General features: G+C 41.6%; 3 protein-coding genes across 5 annotated transcripts in view; 2 read left to right on the forward strand and 1 right to left on the reverse strand.

Annotated features, from left to right (window-relative positions):
* LOC311231555 (multiple epidermal growth factor-like domains protein 9) overlaps window positions 1-4,400 on the reverse strand; it is a 28,928-nt gene extending 24,528 nt beyond the window's left edge. The window contains exon 1 of the mRNA XM_084318178.1: window positions 3,752-4,400. Within this exon, the coding sequence (XP_084174304.1) occupies window positions 3,752-4,307 (556 nt within the window). The 5' untranslated portion in view covers window positions 4,308-4,400. The remainder of the gene's footprint in view (window positions 1-3,751) is intronic.
* Window positions 4,401-4,953: 553 nt separating this feature from the next.
* LOC311228065 (serine/threonine-protein phosphatase 6 catalytic subunit-like) lies at window positions 4,954-10,048 on the forward strand. The gene is made up of 7 exons (XM_084313970.1): window positions 4,954-5,058; window positions 6,431-6,526; window positions 6,630-6,695; window positions 6,810-6,951; window positions 7,143-7,222; window positions 7,679-7,888; window positions 9,174-10,048. The coding sequence occupies exons 1-7, from the start codon at window positions 4,984-4,986 to the stop codon at window positions 9,420-9,422; spliced, it is 918 nt and encodes a 305-aa protein (XP_084170096.1). The 5' UTR covers window positions 4,954-4,983; the 3' UTR covers window positions 9,423-10,048.
* Window positions 10,049-10,326: 278 nt separating this feature from the next.
* Window positions 10,327-23,618, forward strand: part of golga1 (golgin A1) — a 40,009-nt gene continuing 26,717 nt past the window's right edge. For 2 of the 3 annotated variants that reach the window (XM_084320636.1, XM_084320635.1), the window contains exons 1-8: window positions 10,327-10,500; window positions 12,334-12,641; window positions 16,140-16,230; window positions 16,992-17,066; window positions 17,560-17,657; window positions 18,032-18,064; window positions 18,463-18,591; window positions 20,651-20,820. In XM_084320636.1, coding sequence (XP_084176762.1) covers window positions 12,513-12,641; window positions 16,140-16,230; window positions 16,992-17,066; window positions 17,560-17,657; window positions 18,032-18,064; window positions 18,463-18,591; window positions 20,651-20,820 — 725 coding nt within the window. In that variant the 5' untranslated portion in view covers window positions 10,327-10,500; window positions 12,334-12,512. The remainder of the gene's footprint in view (window positions 10,501-12,333; window positions 12,642-16,139; window positions 16,231-16,991; window positions 17,067-17,559; window positions 17,658-18,031; window positions 18,065-18,462; window positions 18,592-20,650; window positions 20,821-23,618) is intronic. The other variant, XM_084320637.1, reaches the window with a different exon arrangement.

The following is a 23,618-nucleotide window of genomic DNA, read 5'->3' on the forward strand; positions in this document are numbered from 1 at the left end:
TTATCCACTTTTTCTCCTTATTTTTCTATTTTTCTCCCATCCCAATTTCGTATTGCCAATTCTCCCCTCCCCTATCTTGAACGTTGCTAGACTATGCCTCCCACTGGTCGGTTGTAGTGAGGATAGAAGCCTTGCATCACGTGTCCCCTCCGGTACACAAGGAGGCAGCCTGTCGCATTTTTTCACCAGACAGCGCGGTCTCTGTGGCGAGGAGTAACGCGTGGGAGGCTCACGCTGCCCCCGATACCTCCTGACTCTGCTGTACAGGCGTCACCCAACTGACCTGTAGGAGTCGCTGTCCACAACGTCCAATCCCCACCCATCGACTTTCCACCCGCTACCTCTGCCAATTGAGATAGTATGACGACTGGCTCAAGCCGCAGGCAATGCTGACTCCGGGAGTTGAGACCGCAGCCTCTTGCATTGGTGACGAGCGCTATCTCCGCTACGCCACCCAGCCGCCTTAAACGATTGAATCTTGAATCTGTGTTTCATATGTATTTCTTGTGGTGTTTACACACAATACCCGGGCTGTCTGAAAGGGGAGGCAGAGCTCTCTAATGTAGGCTGCGTCCCATTCCTCCCCTTGGCCATACGGATTGGCCCTACGGCTCCGTTTTGCGCGTTCCTGCGAAGTGTACTGTAGTAGTGTCCCATTTCACTTTGGATCAAGGGGTAGTGACGTTTCAGCCCTCCAAATGGCCCTACAAACGGAGTCTGCCAAGATGCAGGCTCGATTTCAAGGGAGAGATGGTATTTCCCAGAATGCACTGCAAACCTTTCGCAAATCTAAAGAGAAAGAAAATGGCGGAGCGGTACCAGTAATCTAGATAAATGGAAGTATTGATTTCTTCGTAACGAATCATTAAACAAATATACAGTCAACTGGAATATGTTCGTTTTTTACACATATGTTGGATTATGTAATTGGTTTGTCATGACAAACCAATAAAAAATCGTGAATTAACCTGTGGTTATCCTATAACCCTAGTTATATGATTACTATGGGATTGATTGATTGGACATTTTATTAACAGATTGCAGAATGGGTACAATACAGTACGGCTCAATACACACAATTGGGATGCAGACCAGAGAAAGACTTTCGTCATTTACATCAGGGTCCCCCATTTTCAATTCATCATAACATTTATGACATACAGATACACAGTACTGTTACATCCAGATATGTATGACATACAAGATATAAAAATGTACAGTACTGTTTAAGAGACAGAGTTTCTAAAAGAGAGTATACATTTGAGGGGGAGGAAAACAGATAGCTTCTTGGCCCTGTTTCAACGCATGGTTGACAAAATAGTGTGGGTACTGTATTGGGGGGGGGGGGGTAAATACATTTTTTTAAATGTATTTTCTACAATTGTTAATATTTGCAGTGGATTTGTATTCTCTTTACATATACATGCGAATTACTAGAATGTATATCAAGAGAACCTAGAAGTAAAAAGTGAATATGTACTACCATGTAATACACTGCAGTACTCTGTATTAACCTGCAATACCATGTTGTACCCTGTACTACCATGGTCATATTCTGTTGTATCATGTAGTACGCTATACTGCCATGTAGTACCATGCAATACCATGTAGTGTATACCACTGTATATGCTTTATTATAGTCTCACCCATTCATTTTCTATTTGACTGACATACTGTATGAATATAAAGAACCTTCATTTGATTAAACTTGTGCTACAAAATAACAACACAAAATGTCAAGAGTTTGATACCAAAAACCTTTTTATATACAAGCATAAACACTGAAGACATTCGTTATAATTTACATGGTATCCAGAGCAAGCTTCATGGCTCCTTCTGTAAGCTGCCTGTAAGTAATGTAAACAGTCAGCGTGTGGGTGAGTTGCGTCATTACGCTGTCAGCAACTGAGTGCTAGTGCTGTCCCATTTCGTAGTGCAATTCACCCCTTGTGGCTCCGCTCTGAAGGGTGACTCGAGGGGTAGGGCCAAGGGGAGGAATGGGACGCAGCCTTATTCTCACAGTAGCGCCCCTCTCCACTCAGGCTTCTCTGTCCCTGGTCAGTCGCCCGGGCCTTTATGTAACAGTGAAAGGCCGAGGTTATGCAAGCCTGTGGAGGACTGTCAACTCCAGACTTGTTCACCGAAGAGATGTCCACTAGCAGAACTGTACGCCTGGATCAACCACAAGGCTGTGGGAGAATCAGGGTCGCTCTTACACACACACACCCCTACAAAAGCATCCATACTGAAACTGTATCATAGTCTAATGATTACACTTCGTCTGGGAAACTGGCCTGGGGAGGTGTTTATTCAAGCCACAAAACAGGTTTGAATTGGACAGGAAGGAACTGTGTGTATGTAGAGACAAGTGAGGAAGTTAGTCATGGTCGTACCTTATCTAACCTGCTCACGGTCAGCTGTTTGACAGCACGGTAGGTTTTTCACCAGAAACAAGAGCCAGGAGACGATTCAAAACAAGCCAGTGAAACTCAAGTGAAAAACAACGTCTTCACCCAAACCTGCCTTACAGGATAATGTTTATGCTGTGGTGCTAATATGAAAACAATATGGGCGGGGAGGTACCTCTGTGGAAATTATTACTTGTACTTTCCATTGAGGATTACACCGGAAAACACATTAAGTTACAAAAATCGTTTACCTGTACTGAAAGAGGAATTGCCTGATATAGCCTTCAAAGCCATTAACATTCTAAGTTAGTTAACATCACAGGGAGAAAGGCCTCTGCCCTAATAACATAGTAAAGTAAAGTGTCACTTGACAAGGCGTTAACACAGGTGAGGCCATTGTTGACATGATACTATCATTATCAGTAGACTTTTACAAGAGAACAATGGAGCCCTGGCTGCTCAATCCCTCTTGAGACTATTTAGCAAGTCAGGCTCAAGCTTTCATGTATGATTTCACAAGCCTGTGCTAGACAGCTGGGAGGCCATTTCATACAGTATCACGTAGCATATTTTGGGTAAACAAGCCTAATCTCTGGCTACTGCGCTGGCAAGAACAACAGATGCACATGGATACCAAGATGTGAGGTGTGTGAGAGGAGGGGCTGTGCTGTCAGTGTCACTGCTCATTCATGGCTTGGCCTGCCTGGCCATTTTGGTTGGATGTGGTACTCCTTGTTCTGCATGGCATACAAATACAATGGGACCAAACAGGTGCTTACGATTTCCGGTCAATATAGAACCTGCTTCATTGTAACACAAGAGGATCATAGACATACTGGAAGCTCAGTGCAGTTGGGGAGGGGGATACATTGGGTGAACAACAACAGGGTAAACCCTACACCCCCACCGGCTCCCTCCCCAACCCAATGTGATATGGCATCTTGGAAGAGCAAACTAAATATCACATTTCTCACCAAATAAAATGTGTCTACAATGTAATTTTTGTGACGTGTGCAACATTCGGTGATTCCAGAGCATTTTGTGGGGGGTATGCCATGCAATCCGAGGTTTGCCCATTGTTGCAATCTGGTTTATTCGGTCGCTCTCTGCGTCAAAACCACGGTGCGACCATCGGTTGCAGCAATAACATCTATTTCCCCTTTTCTTATTTTTTGTAGATGCGAATAGATTAGATATTGCAATACAATTTCGTTTCATGCAGCCTGTGCTTTATTACATTTTATTTATTTTTTATTGACACGTAAGCTGTATATAAAATGCATAATCTGCATGCGATTGTGTTCATTGAGCCTCTTATTTCATTCACAGACACACTCACTCACCTTGACTGTTCTCGATTGAAGTGAGAGTACCAATATTATCTGCAGACCAAGCATCATTGGCTGTGCGCTGGGAAACCATAGAAACCATGGTCTGCAGCATTTTGTCTGGAGGAAAAACTGATGTTTGTGCATCAGTGGATCTTTTACTGGAACTGGATAGTCTGGAGGCTGACGCTGTTATTTGTTCTTTACTGGTTGAAATCAATTCTATTCCCCGAGTGGTAGGGTCCGTCGTTGGTGGCAGAAATGTGGTTGCGGTTTTGGAAACCGGGGTCGTGGACGCCTGTACTGTTTTGCTGGAGCCGGTAGAAACAATGGCTGGGGAAGGTGTGAGTCCCGTTAGAGGCCCGTGAACAAACCTGTCCTCAGGTACACGATTAGGCATGATGATGGTGTGGAACGTCTCCAAGGTCTCGGAGGCTGAGCGAGTGTTCCTGGAGATAGGCGACGCATCATAGGAACCGATGCGAGGTGCAGCTTCAGAAAATCCATTATATACATACAAAATAAATAACAAACCCGAAGATATGTACATCATTAAGGACGGTAACCTCATATTCAATTTCAGCTCTCCATGTAAGCCCCAATAATGGTCTCTCTCAGACCTTTCCCTGAACGGACCTGCTGTTCGCGTACTCCACCATTGATGTCCTCGGCGGCTGTACGCTGGTAATTGTTGCCCTATGAACTAGTCGCGACTTCACATACTGTGCAACCTACCTTAACCTCGTTCCCAGCTTTATCTCGTACAACCTACCTTGGAGCTCTGTGGACTGACACGCTTTGGAGCCAATAGGAGTAATGGAGGGGGCTGTCGTTAAATGCACTGGTTGGGCCGTCGTCTTACCTCCCATGGACGCACAACACATAATAACAAGTACACAATAAATACATTTAATTCTCAAATCTACCCACTTGACAGAATATTGATTGCAAATATAATATGCTTGGAAATATAATGCAATAGTTACATATGCTCACTATTCACTGTACATTTGAGTTCTGCGAGCCTGTACAATTTAATTAATTACATTTGACATTCACAACCACATTTCAATATAAAAAAAATCGTATTTGATGATGGGCTTTATGTTATTATGTCATTGCTACGTGCAATACTTGTTTTCCTGCATTGGAGAAAAGCACATGCACACTGTGGACACTAGCTGGCAGCAGAGAGTAACTCTGGTGAAGAGTTACAGGAAGTTGCATGCGCACTTGGGGCAGGTACAATGGCGCCTCTAGATCTGGATAAATATGCAGAGATCGCAAAGCAGTGTAAATATCTACCAGAAAATGACCTTAAGGTAACAGTGACACCGTACTAATGTTTTTGAGAAAACAATGTTAAATGCATTAAAACGTAGGCATTGAGCATACTGTTTGTGTTGTGTTGCAATATGTTATTTAGCTAACCAGCTAGCTAACATGATAACATTGCTAACGTCATATGGGTAAGGAAGTCAAAACTGTTGTAACGCTAACGACGTTCATTCTGTTTGGACGACTCGACATTAAGCATTGTTTTATCAACGGAAACCATTGATAGCAAACTGATCATGCTGTCACAGGAAGATGGTTCTGTCAATGACAACTGATAGCTAACATTATCCAGGTAGTCGATCAGATGATGCTTGCCCCTTGTTGTTTCTTGACAGTGTTTTGTCACTCAAATACACTGGGTTAAGTCATTACCACGTTATCTGATCTATTATTCACGGATTACTGTAACGTTATCAACCTGCAGTCACAAACATTAACTCTGAACTCTTGTGTAACACTGAAGTTTGTTGTCTCTACTCAAATCCACATGCATCTACTGCCTAAACATCTGTGTATTCTTACCTACTTCCATTATACTACTTATATCCAACCTATAGTTTATCCATATAACACTGTATAATAACACTGTACACACTGCATAATATATATATATATCTGTATATATCTCATATAGGCTACTCATTATTTAAACAGCTAGCTATTGGTTAGTAACTATTGTGTATTGATATCTGTACGACTTACAATACTACTGTTGTACATTCACTCATACTCATATATACTAACTCCATAATATACACATCTTATACATGTACAGTGCACTTTACTGCCCCTTTGCACTCTGGTTAGATGCAAACTTCATTCCGTTGTACTCTGTAAATTTGTACTTTTTTAATGTATCATTTAAATGGGCCATTTCGCACGGTCATCATTGGGCTAATGATTTGAAGTCCTTATTTTATGGGAACCATTTGGCATTTGTTTTCCAGAACCGATTATTGTGTGATATTCAAGAGATTAGGAGTAAAATGTTTCTCATGTACAAAGAAAAATGATCTGTTGCTATATGGTATAAATATATATTTACAATTTAAATAAAAAGAAAAAAAGACAAAGATCCAAATACGGCACAGATACGGTCAAGGACATTACCAATAGCACCAGAGACAGGCAGATTTAATGCCACCCCAGAGGAGGACAGACTTTGCTTGGTGTGTGAGTTAGGTGGAACACTGCAACAATATTTATAGTGTCTATAAACCCATGACGATTTTGGCACCTTTTTGAGCATGACACAAAAATAAAATGTACTTGTGCAATGACAAATAAATGTAATCTAATCTAATTCACTCAGACCTGACATGATGCTACTAACTCAATGTGTCCCAATCTCAACAGAGATTATGTGACTATGTGTGTGATCTTCTGCTGGAGGAGTCTAACGTCCAGCCTGTCTCTACCCCTGTGACAGTATGCGGTGACATACATGGACAGGTAAAAGCACTGGGGGAAAACATTTTTAATACTGTAGGTAGACGCCAATGACCAGTCCAGTTCCTACCATTTGCTTTGCCTCACTTTCCGTCGTTACTTTCAGTTTTATGATCTTTGTGAGCTCTTCAGAACTGGAGGACAGGTCCCAGACACAAACTACATATTCATGGTTGGTACACAATATACAGTATACAACAATATACATTAGCTTTGATTATTCATTTCCATCCTCAAAGCCATTTATTTGATTGAAACTCTCTTTGGTGCAATGTTTGATCTTTAGGGTGACTTTGTTGACCGGGGATATTATAGCTTGGAGACGTTCACGTACCTGTTGGTGTTAAAGGCCAAATGGCCTGACCGCATTACACTCCTTCGAGGAAACCACGAGAGCAGACAGATTACTCAAGTGTATGGCTTTTACGGTAAGAATTTCTATGTAAAATAGTCTCATTCTTTATGTTGCTCCAGAATCTTTGATGGCAATTAGTTACACGATCATTGAATGCATTTCTTGAGGTATTTTGATCCTGATTGATGACGTAGTATTATGACACTTCCTTTGTTTCCTGGTCTAAATAAATGCGCTTTGGTTTGGCTCTGTTTTGATTTGCAGATGAATGCCAAACTAAATATGGAAATGCAAATGCATGGCGTTACTGTACCAAAGTGTTTGATATGCTGACAGTTGCAGCAGTGAGTATCAGACAGTTTATTCTTTTTGAGTTCAAACCGATTTTCAGTGTTCACCCCCCTTTTCAATTAGGGTTGACCCGAATGCTTCAAAGTTTAAATTGCTGCCATGATAATCAATGCTAAAATCAAAATATCAAATGTATTGTATTGTATTGAAATCTAAATTTAACAGTGAGAACTTAGAGAGAACCGGTCTATGACATACCGTATAACTCTCATTTACCTGTTGCATTGAAACGTTGCACACTGGAAGAGTGAAGCTTTGATTATTCACTGATAATTTAGCTTTGAAGTCCAAAGAAATGGTAATCGGGACAGTCCTACTTTCATTTAAATACTGAATGCCTATATGCCATTATGTCAGTGCCATTATGAGAACATGGTACTTGATAGACGTTACAGTCAGTTGGACATCCTAAACGTCTATTTCTTGTCTTTTGTTATTGTTTTTGTTAGCTGATGGATGAGCAGGTCTTGTGTGTTCACGGAGGTCTCTCTCCAGACATAAAAACTTTGGATCAAATCCGAACCATCGAGCGGAACCAGGAAATCCCCCACAAAGGAGCATTCTGTGATCTGGTCTGGTCAGACCCTGAAGATGTTGATACCTGGGCCATCAGCCCCAGGGGAGCGGGCTGGCTCTTTGGTGCAAAGGTCACAAACGAGGTTAGTTACTATTAACGTGACAGATTGGTTGATTCAATGGACTATTTCACAAGTCGGCAAAATCAGTTGGCTAGGGATTTCTTTTGACGAAGACAGCCCTACTTGACCGGATTATAGAGCTGTTAGTACAAAGGGAGAAGATCCCGTACACTCGACCTCATTCTCAAAACTTCTTAAAATCGTCCAAAAATTAAAAACCAATGTGGTAGTCATGAAACAGCCCTCAGATTTTGTGCGTACCCCAGGTGTACCAGAATATGACTGCCAATTGTCCCTACATAGGATGCACATGCCAGTTCACTTTAATTTTGCATAGGGAGACGCTCTGGCATGCCCATGAAAGGCATGTTGACTTACTCATGTGCAAATAGGGAAGAAAAGAAGGGTACCTGCCCATTCCAAACTCCACCACAGGATAGTTATCAGGCTATAAAAACATGCCCCGAGCGTTTTGGTAGTGTAGAGGTAAAAGCTCTTTCCTACCACCATAGTTCAATTCCCAGTAGCGGTACTTCCGGCTTGGTAAGACATTCCTACGAACACAATTGTCGGTGTTCGCGGGTGGGAAGCCGGTGAGGGTATTAGTCCTGGTCGTTGCATTAGCGACTCCTATTGGTCGGTCGGTGCCTGTTCAGCGGGGAGGGGATCTGGGGGAGATAGTGGGAACCTCCATGTGTATTTCGCTCTCCCAGTGAAACTCCTTGCTGTTGGGTGAAAAGAAGCGCCTGGGGACTCCCCATTTATCTGAGGAGGCATGTGGTAGTCTACACCCTCCCCAGATTTACAGAGGGTAGAGCAATGACTGTGATACACATGGGGAATTGGCATAACGACTAAATTGGGCAGAAAATGGCGGCAAAATAAATAAAACATGGCATGGTTTGCCAAGTGGTCCAAGTGTGCTCTTTATATTTCATCATGAATGACTTTGATCAATCATAGCCAAAGCTAAACTTGTGTTCCCAATTGTATTTCCTAATAATGAGGTTGTTAATAGCTTGGTTAATATGGTTATCATCAGTAGCCTATTTAGACCTATAAATGCACTGATAAAACATTTAGTTGTTAATAAGGTTTGTTGCTACTATGATCGAATTTGCATGACAAATAAAGGATTCTAAATAGAAGCAAATAAAAGGGGGGGAAATCTGAATGCCAATATGTTCTAGGAAACATTTGTTATGTTTCTGGGTCTGCTTCTGCACTTTGACTAAACAGTTCTAACATGTGTCTTCCCCCCCCCCTAATGTTTCTTTGTCTTTCCAAAAAAAAAAAAAAAATCTAGTTCGTTCACATCAACAACTTGAAGTTGATCTGCCGGGCGCATCAACTTGTTCACGAAGGCTACAAGTTCATGTTTGATGAGAAGCTGGTCACAGTGTGGTCTGCTCCCAATTACTGCTATCGCTGTGGCAATATCGCCTCCATCATGGTCTTCAAAGACGCTAACACAAGGGAGCCTAAACTCTTCAGAGCAGTGCCTGACTCCGAGAGAGTTATTCCCCCTCGAACGACGACACCATATTTCCTGTAGTCAGTAAACACCAACCAACCATGACATGTCTCCTGCGTCACTGATGATGAGGCTGCAGCGCCTGACATTCATCTCAGTGGTTGTGTGTGAGCCCATATTGAATTTGTACAGTATAGTTAGTACCTTTTCATTTCATGCCTGCCTGCCTGCTCTCGGTGCCAACTGCCAACAAATATTTTCACACACCATCTATTTAATGCCACCGGTCCAAAATTTCAAACATAGTCTCAGAGATTATGGCTCTGGTTTGGCCATTAAGTGTAAACGGAATTATCACCAATGCTGTGTAAATGTTTTGTAGAAAAAGGCCTAACATTACTCAGAGGTCAACTGACCCTTGTTAGACTTGCATATTTATATATCTCCATTGTAGTTGACAATAAAAAGAAAGTTCACTCCAAACTACAAATTACATTTAGGTTGACATTTTCTGTGGTAAAGTTATAAACCTATAACTTAACAATAAATAATTGTTATTTACTATGTTTAATCATTTTTTAATGAAGATGAAGCACTGCACAAATGCAAAATTGCATTTATTCTGATATGCAGTATTGTTTTGAGAAATGATGTTCATTGTGCTGTAATGTGGTCTTACAAATAAAGATACTGTATAAACCTGAAAATGCATTATTTACATTTAATTATAATATCCAGCTGTTTCTGACCGACTAGATTTTACAGGTTGGAATCTATATTTCATCACATTCTTTCTACTTTAGGCTACTACTGTACGTACTTATTACTTGTAGTAGCTACATTCAATACCGTGGAGGTATTAGTACACCCTTATCTACCTGAATGTATCTACGCTTTCACCACACCTCTCAATTCACTTGTCGAATGAACACGAATACAGATTTTACGTCACCAGTCATGTGAAGGGATTACGTGTTACGGTGTTGAATATTAGCTAGCAGTAAGCTATCTTGTCAGTCGAAAGACTGAACCAGCTATCTAACCTAGTTGGTTGATATTGACCTCAACGATAGCCATTTATACATGGTGAAACAGCTAACTAGATAACATGCAGAATAGGAAAATACCACGGACAACAATTTTAATCGAACTTCATATGGTAAGAGAATGTCTGTCTGATTTTAGTGAGCGAGCAAGCTAACGCTAGTTAGCATTTCCCAGTGTCAGAAGCTCATTGTTGTGACAAGATAGCCAACGAAGCTAACTAGCTGTATATCTAAGCTGGACATGGATTTGTGGTTTAAGCAATAACGTGGACTTCATCTGATTGCTGACCTGCAGCTATCCACATTATCGTAAAACTGGCAGTGGAAGAAACGAGTGTGTGTGCTAGTTAAATGTAATGTGAGCCACCTAGCCTGCTAAGGATATCAGAAAAAATAATTGGACTAGTCAGAATCGGGATATAAGTCCGTCTTTGAGTGGCGGGGAACCGTAACGTACTACAATTATCTGGATCATTTAAAGTTATAATTCAATATAACCCATTTAATGGAAAAGAACACTATTGCTACTGCCAAACAAGTAGTCCTCAACACGCACAGGTCATTTAATAAGTTAAACCCATCAAAAGCAGATAGTATGCAAAACATAAACAAGTATTCAGTTTGTCATACAGCTAGTTGAATAAGAAATGGGTTTAATATTGGGCACATTTGGCATCAAAGCAGGTTTGTCTGTATTTGTGTGCTTATAAACAATACAGATTATGATCAGATTTTTTTTTTTTTTTTTTTTTTTTACTAATATCAATACACACCTCATCAGAATTTCCATCCATTCATTGCTTATTTAGCCAATTTACTTATTATCCCTCACCATGTGGAGCATAAATCCTTGATAAAAAAAACAACAACTATTACAGTATTTTCAGTGATCTTGTAGAGGTCCTGTTTGAGATCTGGTTCGACCAGGAGAAAAATAAAGATAGCTGATGATTTATTTTTAACATATATGTTGAAGGCTGTATCATAACAATTCCATTCAAAGTGTCAAGTCCAATGATTACAAGTCAGCAACATACAGTATGTATTGGGACAAATGATGGCTGTCAGTCAAATGGCCCAGGTTTTGTAGATTGCTACAATTTTGCCTATTTATGCATGTCACATGTCAAATTTAGACTGTATTAAGGGTTTTGCAAAAAACATTTTCAGAATTATTTGAAATCTGTCTCACTTGCTAACAAAGCTGAGACCAGGTGCCTTCAATACATCTTAATGGGACTTAATGGAATTCTCTGGTGTATGGCGAACTCGCCATCAGAATACTCAAGCACAGTATCGGATATCTGTTTCACTTATGGATGGCATCAAGTCCAGTGACTCGAGTCCACCAGATTTCAAAGAAAATATAGGTTATTATGTTAAATCATGATTCATCACCCACCTGTTGCTAGTACATTTCAAAATGTGAGTAGGTGTAATTGTCCTCCATGGTAAAATTGGACAAGAAAAAGTTTTAAGGAATGAAATATTTTTTGTAGCATATAATAGCTGCATATTCATACCTATTTCCCCTACAGTATCCAACTATTCGGTGTGTTGTCCACTACAGACTTATTAGGCCTGCCCTACATCATAGAAGCGCTGACTTGACTTCATAAATATGGGTTTCACATATTCACTCTCTAAGTCTCTATGCTGAAAAACTTACCATGATGTGACAATAATATATTCTGATACCTTCCGACCCCTTTGTAGTAACTTTGTAGTTATTTTTGTCCCACATTTCCAATCTAAATTGCTCATAGCTGGCTAGATGGTATTATTATTATTATTATTATTATTATTATTATTATTATTATTATTATTATAGCTCTTACAGTCTTGTTCATGTTATTATCCATTATCTTTACTTAACATTCTAATGGTGTGTAATGTACTGTATGTTTGTATTGGTAATTAGTCATTCTCTGTATCACCTTTTTCAGATGTAGCAGAATGGCAATAACGGTTTTGTCATCATTTGGACAACACTGCACCAGATCATGGCTGCACTGTGACCAAAATAGGGAACCCTAAACTAGCCCTGGACAGTACCCTTGCATTGAGGGTTGCTCTGCATCAGAAGCTGTTAATTCCACCCAGAACCCACATAGACGGAGGAGAGATGTTTGCCAAACTGAAAAAGAAACTCGCAGAGGAGGCTGCCACGGCTCCTCGGACCGGTGTCCGTATCCCCCGCTCTATTAGTAAAGAATCCATTACCTCAGCTGGGGCAGACTCAGGGGATGACTTTGTAAGTACCGTACTGCCTATCTTGCTTTCTGTTCAGTAAGGCCTAACAAAAATAATAGTTGGTTTCAGGTTGGTTGTCAGTTTGGCCATGGGTAGGTAGGGAATTTTTTTTTTTTTTTTTTTTATATTCTTTCTCACGGCGACTATGGATAGGGAATTTCTTTATTTAATGAACCCTTTCACTGCCACACGACAGAAGGTTAGCCCTTTACTATCACACAACCGACGGCGATGCTCCATCATTAGCATCATTAGCTCCGCGGATGCGGAGCTAATGATGCTAATGATGGAGCATCGCCGTCGGTTGTGTGATAGTAAAGGGCTAACCTTCTGTATTGTCACAGTGAAAGGGTTAACCGGCTGTCGTGTGGCAGTGAAAGGGTTAAAATGTTCACAACAACATGGATGCATGTACTCTGCCAGCATGTTTAATATCCATAATACTAAATGTTTGACTAAGATTTCTATGAAACTTTATTCTAAAAAAAAAAAAAAAATCTGATTTTTTTTTTTTTTTTTTTTTTTTTTTTAATATATAATTTTTTTTAAAAACTCATAAAATATATTGGGTCGCACCTAAATCGGCAGGGTCGGTCGGCAACCTGAAACCAACCATTATTTTTGTTAGGCCTAACCCTGCCAGGCAGCTATAGCCTAATAGTTTCACCTGGCCATGTAACAAATATATCTATCTCTCACAAAGTGTGATTAAGTCAAGTCAAGTCAAGAATCACTTTATTGTCCCATCAGCTGGGAAATTTGTCTTGGGCTTACAGCCACAGACACATACATACAGACATGACGCAACTGACTCCAAACAGAGGAGATAAACAATATAAAATACAGATTGAATCGAATACAGATTGGTAAAAAAGTAACATACATTTTTTTATCTACTCCGTAAACTCTAAGGCGTCGTAGAAAGTGCAGTCATTGTTGTAGTCTGCTACACAGCCTGTCTACATGGGTGTTCCAGGTTAGTGTTTTATCAACAAAAATCCCAAGATACTTATATGAAGAGACCTGCGAGATGGAATGTTTGTGGATGACCACAGGCCTGTGGTCCCCAACACCTCTGGGATCGAACACCATCTCCTCAGTCTTCTTAACATTTAAAACCAGACAGTTATTGTCGCACCAATTTACAAACCGCTGGATTTCAGAATAATAGTCAGCTAGCCAGGTCACTGTCATTCTTAATTAGAGCTAAAATGACAGTGTCATCAGAGAATGTAATGATGCGGTTGTTAGGATAGATGCTTCTGCACTCGTTCGTATATAAGGTAAATCACAGGGGAACTCACTACATACCCTGGGTAGCTCAGGGTTCTATATTCTGAAAGAGTGCCATTAACACTCACTGAGAGAGAGTCTGTTGCAGCCCCTGTTGGAGTTATAGGTCATTAGATGGCCCAGGTCTTCCATTACTGGTCCCCATCCCCCTTCCATGGCCGGATAAGAGCCATTCACTGACTCTCTCCTATGTAATAGAGCCCCAGGGAGAAGTCATAATGCATAATACTGCCGGCTCTATTGATGCTGCATATCGCCTCTCTCCTCATTGCGATGTTCCCAAGATCGACCTAATGGTTTATGAATAATCAGTAAGCGGGAGCAAATGTCACTCGTACTTTTATTCACAAATCCTCATTTTCATATATATATATAGAGTGTTGTATGTTTTACTTATGTTATTCCATTTGTATTTTTATTCTACCTTTTTATATGACTAGTGCTCTAATGCATCTAGTGCTCCTACTGCTGAGCTGACCCGTTTCTCTTGTCCAACACATTTTCATTTGACCATTGACCGTAAAATACAAATAACTGATAAAGACACTCAAAGCAAATGGCTTCACTCAATGCAAAGGCAGAATAATGGCCTTTGCTTGCGGGTGTTTTACGATGTTTTCTCTGCATGGGTGTGTCTTTCTGATGGTGAGTGACACTCGTGTAAAAGGTAGCGGATGCATGTAGGATGGAGCGTAGGAGAGAGAGCAGCAGACAAACCAGTGTAACCTGAAGCCCCGCTCCGGTGTCGGGTCTGTCCCACTCCAGTCACTTCTCTCACGCGGCTTGACGAGACACAAGTAGGCAACGAGAACACATGACCGGCTGGTCTCACTCTCTGCCTTCCCTCTATTCCCCCAGTGAGCCATCAATTCTTCTACTAGCAGGCTGTTTTGACAGCTGAATTTGTCCTTGTATTGTTTGCGTGGTTGTTGCACTTAATACTATCATCATTCAGGATTTCATCACCAGCCTGTGTGTTGACATTATTCCAGAATATTTAGAAAAATAACCTCCATGTATTTGGTATTACAAAGAAATGTCCCTTGGTTGGAGCTCTGAAGTGTTATGTTACAGAGAGGAACTCTAAGGCTTATCCTTAGAGAATCTCTTTCCTCTCAGTTGCACTTAGCTGAATTATTTAGTCAGGACTAAGTCACAAACCAGCAAAAACGACCAACTGATGCGTGACACGGTGTGTCAGCAAGGTACACAGGATCTTGAAAGACCTTAGGCCTAACAAAAATAATAGTTGGTTTCAGGTTGGTTGTCAGTTTGGCCATGGGTAGGTAGGGAATTTATTTTTTATTTTTTTTTATTTTATTCTTTCCCACGGCGACTATGGATAGGGAATTTCTTTATTTAATTAACCCTTTCACTGCCACACGACAGAAGGTTAGCCCTTTACTATCACACAACCGACGGCGATGCTCCATCATTAGCATCATTAGCTCCGCGGATGCGGAGCTAATGATGCTAATGATGGAGCATCGCCGTCGGTTGTGTGATAGTAAAGGGCTAACCTTCTGTATTGTCACAGTGAAAGGGTTAACCGGCTGTCGTGTGGCAGTGAAAGGGTTAAAATGTTCACAACAACATGGATGCATGTACTCTGCCAGCATGTTTAATATCCATAATACTAAATGTTTGACTAAGATTTCTATGAAACTTTATTCTAAAAAAAAAAAAAAAAAAAAAACGATTTTTTTTTTTAATATATAATTTTTTTTTAAAACTCATAAAATATATTGGGTCGCACCTAAATCGGCAGGGTCGGTCGGCAACCTGAAACCAACCATTATTTTTGTTAGGCCTTAGCCACCCAAACGACAAACTGTTTGAGCTCATGCCGTCTGGCAGACGGTACCACAGTCTCAGGTCCACATCCAAAAGAACTCTGAACAGCTATATATAATAATTTATATATATATTTATTTATCTTGTAAAAAAAAACATACCTTGTATTGTTGTTGTTTATTGTGTTTACAAATCTACTACGGTTGAGGAGCCTGGAAAAACAAACATCTCACGTTTTTCTGAATGTATGTACAAGAGGTGTGACATTAAAATAATCTGAATCTGATGATTATATATTTATTTTCCTGTGAGTTTGTCCAGGCTTCTGATAGCAGCAGCTCCAGGGACGACCTCTCCTTTATATATATATATAAATATATATATATATATATATTCTTGTATGTTTGTCCAGGCTTCTGATGGCAGCAGCTCCAGGGACGACCTCTCCTCTCAGATCCTCAGGAGGAATGATCAGATTCGCAAGCTGGAGGCCAAACTATCAGGTAAGACGTAGCAGGGTATCGGCACTGATTCACACGGGTCCCGATGTGATTTCAAATCACTATTGATTTTAATTGGGCTTGATGGCGCTGGTTTCAGGCGCCTGCCATTTGTCGTCAAAGGATGCAATTTGGAGAACTGAGATTCAGTGGAAACTCCGTACGAGGCTAACCAGAGACATTTGCAGGACTGGAGCTGTGCTAGAAATAAAGCTTAATGAAAATCTTCACACATCCACTGAAATAAGGCATAGATTAAAAGAGTGATCTTGGGGTTTTAAGAATCAATTTAATTAAAATTAAACGATTCAATATCAATTTTCTTCTAGATTTTTTTCCTGCCGCCATAATACATGTCACTGAGGGTCTGGGCTTAGTAAGGAGCCGGGACCTAATTTAGTTTCTCCTTAACACCCATAAAGGTATCGGGTCTCTGTCATATTTTCTGTTTATGTAGCAGCATGTTCTATTGGGTGATTGTTAAGCGCAAATGCTGTGGCTTTTTAGTGTATCTTTTTAGGTTTTCCCTCCGACCTGTAGAATAGCTGCTTCTACCAAAGGGTGGTGTACATGACTATGACTCCTTAGAAAAAGGTTAAAGGTTGGTTGCACATTCTCACGCTGCCTTTGAACCAGGATGGTTTTCTCATCCAAGAAAATCATAGGTTTTTTCCTTCCATTTATTTCTCAAATCATGTGTTTTCCGTTTGTTCTCCTCTCCACCCCCACTGTCGGTATCCCATCACCCCACCTCCCGCCACTAGACTACGCTGAGCAGCTACGACTTACGCAGAAGACCAAGGACAAGCTTGAAAATGCATTAGAAAAGCATCAGGATTGTACGTACTGTGCCTTTATTCTCCTCCCTTTTTGCTTTCCTTTTTCTCTCGTTCGTCTGCTGGCTGTGATGGCGGTCAAGTCACTCTCAACGCACCATCCCACCTTCTCTCATGGAGATCACTAATGCAGCTGCAAACGTCATGGGGTTTAGAGGGTTACCTTGGGCTGTTCCTTTTCCTTTTCCTCACCGCCAAGGAGATAATGCCTTCAGGTGTAACTGGGTGTAGGCCTTTGTTTGCCAGTCACCATGCACTGCTTGCCTTTTGCTTCCTGGAAAAACACACTTTGCTTTAAAGACGGATCTCACTGGTGAATCTGACTCACTTTTCGCAGCTACTAACAGTCCTGATGTCTGTGCAGTCTGTCAAGTGGCTCTAACTCTTTACACACACACACACCGCACGCGCACACACACACACACACACACACACGTGCACACGCACAAACTCCATTATGTATTTTCTTTCTCCCTCCTCTCTTCTTCATGCCCAGCTTCCATGAGGAAACTTCAAGAAGCAAATGAGTCTCACCAGACCAACAGAGCCAAAATGGCGGAGGGGATGGCTTTAGCTCTGGACAAGAAGGATCAAGTGAGCACCTGTTGACGCTCTACTACCTCACAGCTCACACACATGTGGAATTATTCAGATTCACAGAATGTTGTTGTCTATCTTATACTACATGTCGGCACAGAACTTTGTAATCGACATACTGTAGCTCCTAACTGAATGCCCAAACGCATAATAACACAGAAATGAAAGCAAAAACGAATAAAACATTATCCAGATGGTTCAAACGAGAAGATTTGTTAAATTATTATAAATAATGAGTGCAGAGGAGCAGATTATAAAACGGTTAAAGATAAAATGGTATGCAGGTGTGGGTACGTAAATAATATGGATTGCAAATTCTGCTTTGAACCTTATTGGTAAAAACTAAAAGTATTTCTCTCTTTTACCTGCAGGAATGGATGGAGAAGATGGCCACTCTAGAGAAGGTGAGTGCTATCTATGATTCTATTGGGCATAGCTCTTCAGTCAGGACCATGAGTACATACGTTTTCAGCATGGGTGAGGCAAGTGGGAATGGAACTCTCAACCCCTGCAGTGTTAGTGCCCTTCTCTACCCATTGAGCTACACAAGACCACATTGAGCTACACTGTGTGTGTGTGTGTGTGTGTGTGTGTGTGTGTGTGTGTGTGTGTGTGTGTGTGTGTGTGTGTGTGTGTGTGTGTGTGTGTGTGTGTGTGTGTGTGTGTGTGTGTGTGTGTGTGTGTGTGTGTGTGTGTGTGTGTGTGTGTGTGTGTGGTGTGAGAGAGAGAGACACACAGGACCATGTTATTTGTCGTGCGGGGATATGTGACTGAGGCTTGGGATTTGTGTGTGGTTTCCCAGGAGAAGGCTGCTCTGTCTGAACGGCTGGAGGAGATGATGGAGCAGAGCCTCACTCTGTTCCAGAAGAGAGACGACCTGGATGAACTGGAGGGCTTCCAGCAACAGGAGCTTGCTAAAGTTAAACACATGGTACATGCAGCCTCACTGTCTCATCACACTTATCACATGTCATCATGAAGCAGGCATGTTAAACACGGACTTGGCTGATGGGTTATGCTTGTCCAGCTTGGTCATTCATTCATCACTGCAATAGACTACTATACTCAAACTCTGCTAACACAGTGGTCCCCAACCACCGGGCCGCGGACCGGTACTGGTCCGTAATGCATTTGTTACCGGGCCGCACAGAAAGAATAAATCATTTATCATTTTCTCCGACGTAACATCTCTCGCCTTTTTCTCTTGCCTGTGCCTCTTGACCCGTCAAGACGCTTGTCTCGGTCACATGATAGTTATCCAAAAAAAATAATAACGCTAGCTAAAATGAGTAAAAAACAAATATCTTTGGGTAGCTTCTTTGCAAAGGGGAGCCAGAAGAGGAGACTACGACCTCCAAGAAAAAGAAAGATTATTTTAATAGACAATACCAGGAATCATACTTAAAATACGGGTTTATCGCAACAGGTGACTGTCACGCGCCAAGTCATCTCTGCATAATATGTGGCGACAAGCTAGCAAACGAGGCAATGAAGCCTTCAAAACTGCTTCGGCACATGGAGACCAAGCACCCTGGATTAAAAGATAAGCCTTTGGAGTTTTTTGAAAGAAAGAAACGTGAGCAAGAAGGACGGAAGCAATTACTGAGGGCCACCACATCAACAAATGCAAGTGCACTGAGCATCATACTTAGTGGCTAACCGTATTGCTAAGGCTAAGAAACCATTCACTATTGGAAGTGATCAAAATGACATCCCTCAAATTACAAAATTAAATTACGGAGCAGACTGGACATAAGGAACATCTCGTTGCAGAGAAACAAGCCCAGGGCTCCCACTGATTCAGCGTTATGGTGAGTTCTGTTCTTTTCTGTTGCTCCTGTTCATGTTGACGTGTTGGTGCACTGTGGTGGTGCTGCTGTTCATGTTGACGTGTTGGTGCTGCTGTGGTGCTGCTGTTCATGTTGACGTGTTGATGCACTGTGGTGCTGCTGTTCATGTTGACATGTTGGTGCACTGTGGTGCTGCTGTTCATGTTGACGTGTTGGTGCTGCTGTGGTGCTGCTGCTGTTCATGTTGACGTGTTGGTGCACTGTGGTGCTGCTGTTCATGTTGACGTGTTGGTGCACTGTGGTGCTGCTGTTCATGTTGACGTGTTGCTGCACTGTGGTGCTGCTGTTCATGTTGACATGTTGGTGCACTGTGGTGCTGCTGTTCATGTTGACGTGTTGCTGCACTGTGGTGCTGCTGTTCATGTTGACGTGTTGCTGCACTGTGGTGCTCCTGTTCATGTTGACGTGTTGGTGCACTGTGGTGCTCCTGTTCATGTTGACGTGTTGCTGCACTGTGGTGCTGCTGTTCATGTTGACGTGTTGCTGCACTGTGCTGCTCCTGTTCATGTTGACGTGTTGGTGCACTGTGGTGCTGCTATTCATGTGTTGCTGCACCCGCCGTGGTGTATAATAATAAGACAACAGATACGTTTAACGAATTCCATATAAATCGATAGTTTATTACGGAGCTGCCACACCTTGAAGGCCGGTCTGTGAAAATAATGCCAACATTAAACCGGTCCGTGGTGCAAAAAAGGTCGGGGACCCACACTGGCTCCAGAGGACACATCACCCCTGTCCTCCAAAACCTCCACCGGCTCCCGGGTTGAAACCTCTTCTCATCCCCTACAAAGCACTCCATAACAGTATCTTTTATCACTTCTTCAGCAGCACACTCCCACACGCACCCTCAGATCAGCCAATGGCAGCCTCACTCCCACAGTAAGGACCAAGCAGTGGACCTGGGGTAACAGAACCTGGCGTGACGGGCCCTTTTCTGCCGCTGTCCCCACCCTCTGGAACTCAGATACACTCCCCTCATTCAAAAAAGCACTCAAAACCTTTTAAACTCTTATTAAATGTATTATTATTAAGCTCCTCACAACTTAGTGTGATGGTATTTTTTTTCCACACCGCCGCAAGACTGTTTGGTAGACGAAGAGGGAACACATAGTGAGTTTTTCTACTTATTTCTCTTAGTTGCTGAGGAAAGAGGAACAGCTGAGCCAACGGGAAGATGAACTCCAGCAGAAAGAGGCTGAACTACTGGCTGCTAAGGAGGGCGTGGCAGAGGCACAGGGGAAGCTTCAGGCTCTGGGAGAGAAGCACGGGGAGAGCTGCCGACTCAACACTGAGCTGGAGATTGAAAGGTAAGAATCAAGGATGCACTGATACTGCTACGGTATATCAAGCTGATACCAGAATAGGACACCAGTATTGGTAGAAATCTGATATCAAAGTAAAGCAACTTAATTTTCTGCCTCTCCCTAATGGACAAAACAATTATAATATCCAAATATTTGGTCTGGTGGCCCCAAACTAAACAAACAAAAGTCTCTACTATTTAGTATAACTTATGACTCAGATCGAGATTGTCATGGAATTTTAGGGATTGCCGTCTAGGAATGTGAGCCCAAATTAGCAAAGATGGACTCGTCAGTCCTGATCAATATTACACAACTCTTGGGTTTAGAATAGTCTTTGTTACTAACCTGTTAAGCCTAAGCTACGCCCCCTTTGAAAAGTCGGACAAACAAAGTCGACCGTGAATGACTGTTGACGATGGCCGCAGGTAGCCCCGTTCCTGACTGTGATGCAAGCCTTGCTTCACAGTCACGAAAGGGGCTAGGCCGCGGGAGATTTACCACAGCAGGTAATAGACCTGTTTTTTAAAGATAACACAAATATTTCATCTAGAAGCAGACAGAGAGGGTTACAATATGCAGTGGAAAAGTATGTTCATGAGATACACATTTACCTTAGACCTCCATGGTGATGCAAGCATGGCCGCCTAGTTATAGTTGAAAGTGGGGGTGCAAGAATATTTTTTTTATTAAAAATTTTTTTTTATTATAATTTGTATTTTTTATTTTTTTTGGACAGGCAAGGGGTGGTTTGGAGGGGGTCCGGCACGACCCCCTCCATGGCAGACTTTTTTTTAAATTTAATGAACCTGTACGTGCAATTTCCTGCAATATAGAGCCTTCAATCTTGACCAATAAAGCTGCTCTTTTCACTATAAAACTCAGTTTATATTGCAGTATGATAGCCAATTACTATAATAATAATATATTATACTGTATATACACTGTATATTGATTTTTCGCTCATTCATTTTTATTAAATCAATCTATTTCAAATAGGCCAAGTTTTTAATAAGAAAGAGAAAAAAGATATATTTCCATTACCTGTAAATCTTGTGTCTCTTTCTCTCCTTCTCTGCCTCCTCCCTGAGTCTGCAGTGCACAATCATGACATCGACCTCAAAAAAAAAAAGTTAAAAAAAAAATGGAGGCCCCTCGTCACTATAGGCCCACGGGCCGCGGCCGTCGTTAATCCGGCCCTGCTTGTCTGCCATATAGATAGCGATAGCGTTAACGTTTGGAAATGAAGTCAACGTCATCCAGCTCACACCACATATCTAGATAACGTTAGCTAGCGGCTAGCACTAAAGCTAACGCCAACCAGAGAGGGAAACGTTATTATTATTTATTCGAGGAAACCGTATGACCAGATCGCAATTCGGGACCGTGAAACACTTTTATGTATTGCGTGGTAGAACCGTAGAAGTTCTACTACCACTCAATAGTAACTTATGTCTAACATAATCCTTTTATTTTAACAACTTACTGGAAAAGCCTGCCTGCCTGCCACCAATATTATGACACACTCTGTGGGCTTTGATATTTACACTGACTCCTGCAGCCAGACTGCAGCGCTGTGAGGCAGTGTGAGCCAAGGTCTACGCGCTGGAGATGGGAGGAACTGGATCAAACCATAATGGGGCAGGGGGGGGGGGGGGGGGGGTTCGCAATCTTTGGAAACTTAAAAACGTGTTATTAAGTGTCATTGCGTATTATTAATTTGATTGAAATTACGTAGTTATGGTTAGATTTATATATTGGGGGGGGGTATATCATATTTTTCATATGATCAAAAAGTGGTGGAGCAAGATCATATCCTTGCTCCCCCAAGTTCAATAGTGAGAGAGCAGCTGCTCCGCATGCTCGTAAGGCCAGGCGCCTATGGATGCAAGCATTAGCTATATATAACGTTAGCTAGCTACTCTCAAGCATTACTTACAGTTGACTTGATTGAAGATTACAAGAACTATGACGATAATCCATGATTACTACTATTGCTGATACATTTTAGTGGAGAGGGGAGCTATATTCAAGTAGCAGCTAGTACGAGCAGTGTTCTCAAACAGTAGCCTATTTCTTTTCTCCCCTTCTTATTTCTGTTGAAACCATAGGGCACCAGGGTACTGTGCACACATCATTGGGCTCATGTACAGTTTAGACATTTCTTGTGCATAAAATGAAGACACTGCCTCCTGTACAAGTCGGCCACAGCAGTGGCATAAACCCAGAGGGAAGAAGGTAGCAGGCCAGCCTATAACCTCTGCAGTGGTGGCAAAAGTGATCCCCACCTACACTCCTAACAGGTAGTTTCAAAGCACAATAAAAACACAGATACATTTGGTAATAAAGGCAAAATGGTGCTCATTCACAGTTTATTGAAGAAGAAAAAAATTGCACCGTCATGCAGTTTGATGTGAAAGAATAATAGCCCATTGGTTGTGGCTTGAGCTATCAGGTAATGGTATTCTTGGCTGGAAGTTAGACAGCATGCTCACAACATACCAGATCTGGTTGATGTTTGTCAACCTTATGTTAGGGATCCTCTCTGACACAATTTTTAATTTCTTTATCTTTGATATAGCACGTTCAACACGTGTCCTGTGTGCAGCCACTTTTTTTTGTCAGGCAGACATCTGTAGCGGACATCTGCCTTTTTCCTCTGATGAAGGGTGGGATGTTTATTTCAAGTCCAATTTCTTGTAGGTCATTTTCAATTAAAAATCCTTTATCTACCATAAGCCCATCCCCTTCCTGCAGATAGCCATGTTTAAGCAGATTTTTTATTAGCTTAATAAAGTTGCTCT

This window comes from Notolepis coatsorum, assembly GCF_963971535.1.
Source record: "Notolepis coatsorum genome assembly, chromosome: 1".
Classification (NCBI taxonomy): Eukaryota; Metazoa; Chordata; class Actinopteri; order Aulopiformes; family Paralepididae; genus Notolepis; species Notolepis coatsorum.

Bases quoted from the DNA above. Each gene is read 5' to 3' on its own strand.
- LOC311228065 (XM_084313970.1), top strand. From the start codon at position 4,984: ATGGCGCCTCTAGATCTGGATAAATATGCAGAGATCGCAAAGCAGTGT. The intron at 6,952-7,142 runs GTAAGAATTTCT...TTTGATTTGCAG, and splicing joins TCAAGTGTATGGCTTTTACG to ATGAATGCCAAACTAAATAT. The intron at 7,223-7,678 runs GTGAGTATCAGA...TGTTTTTGTTAG, and splicing joins ATATGCTGACAGTTGCAGCA to CTGATGGATGAGCAGGTCTT.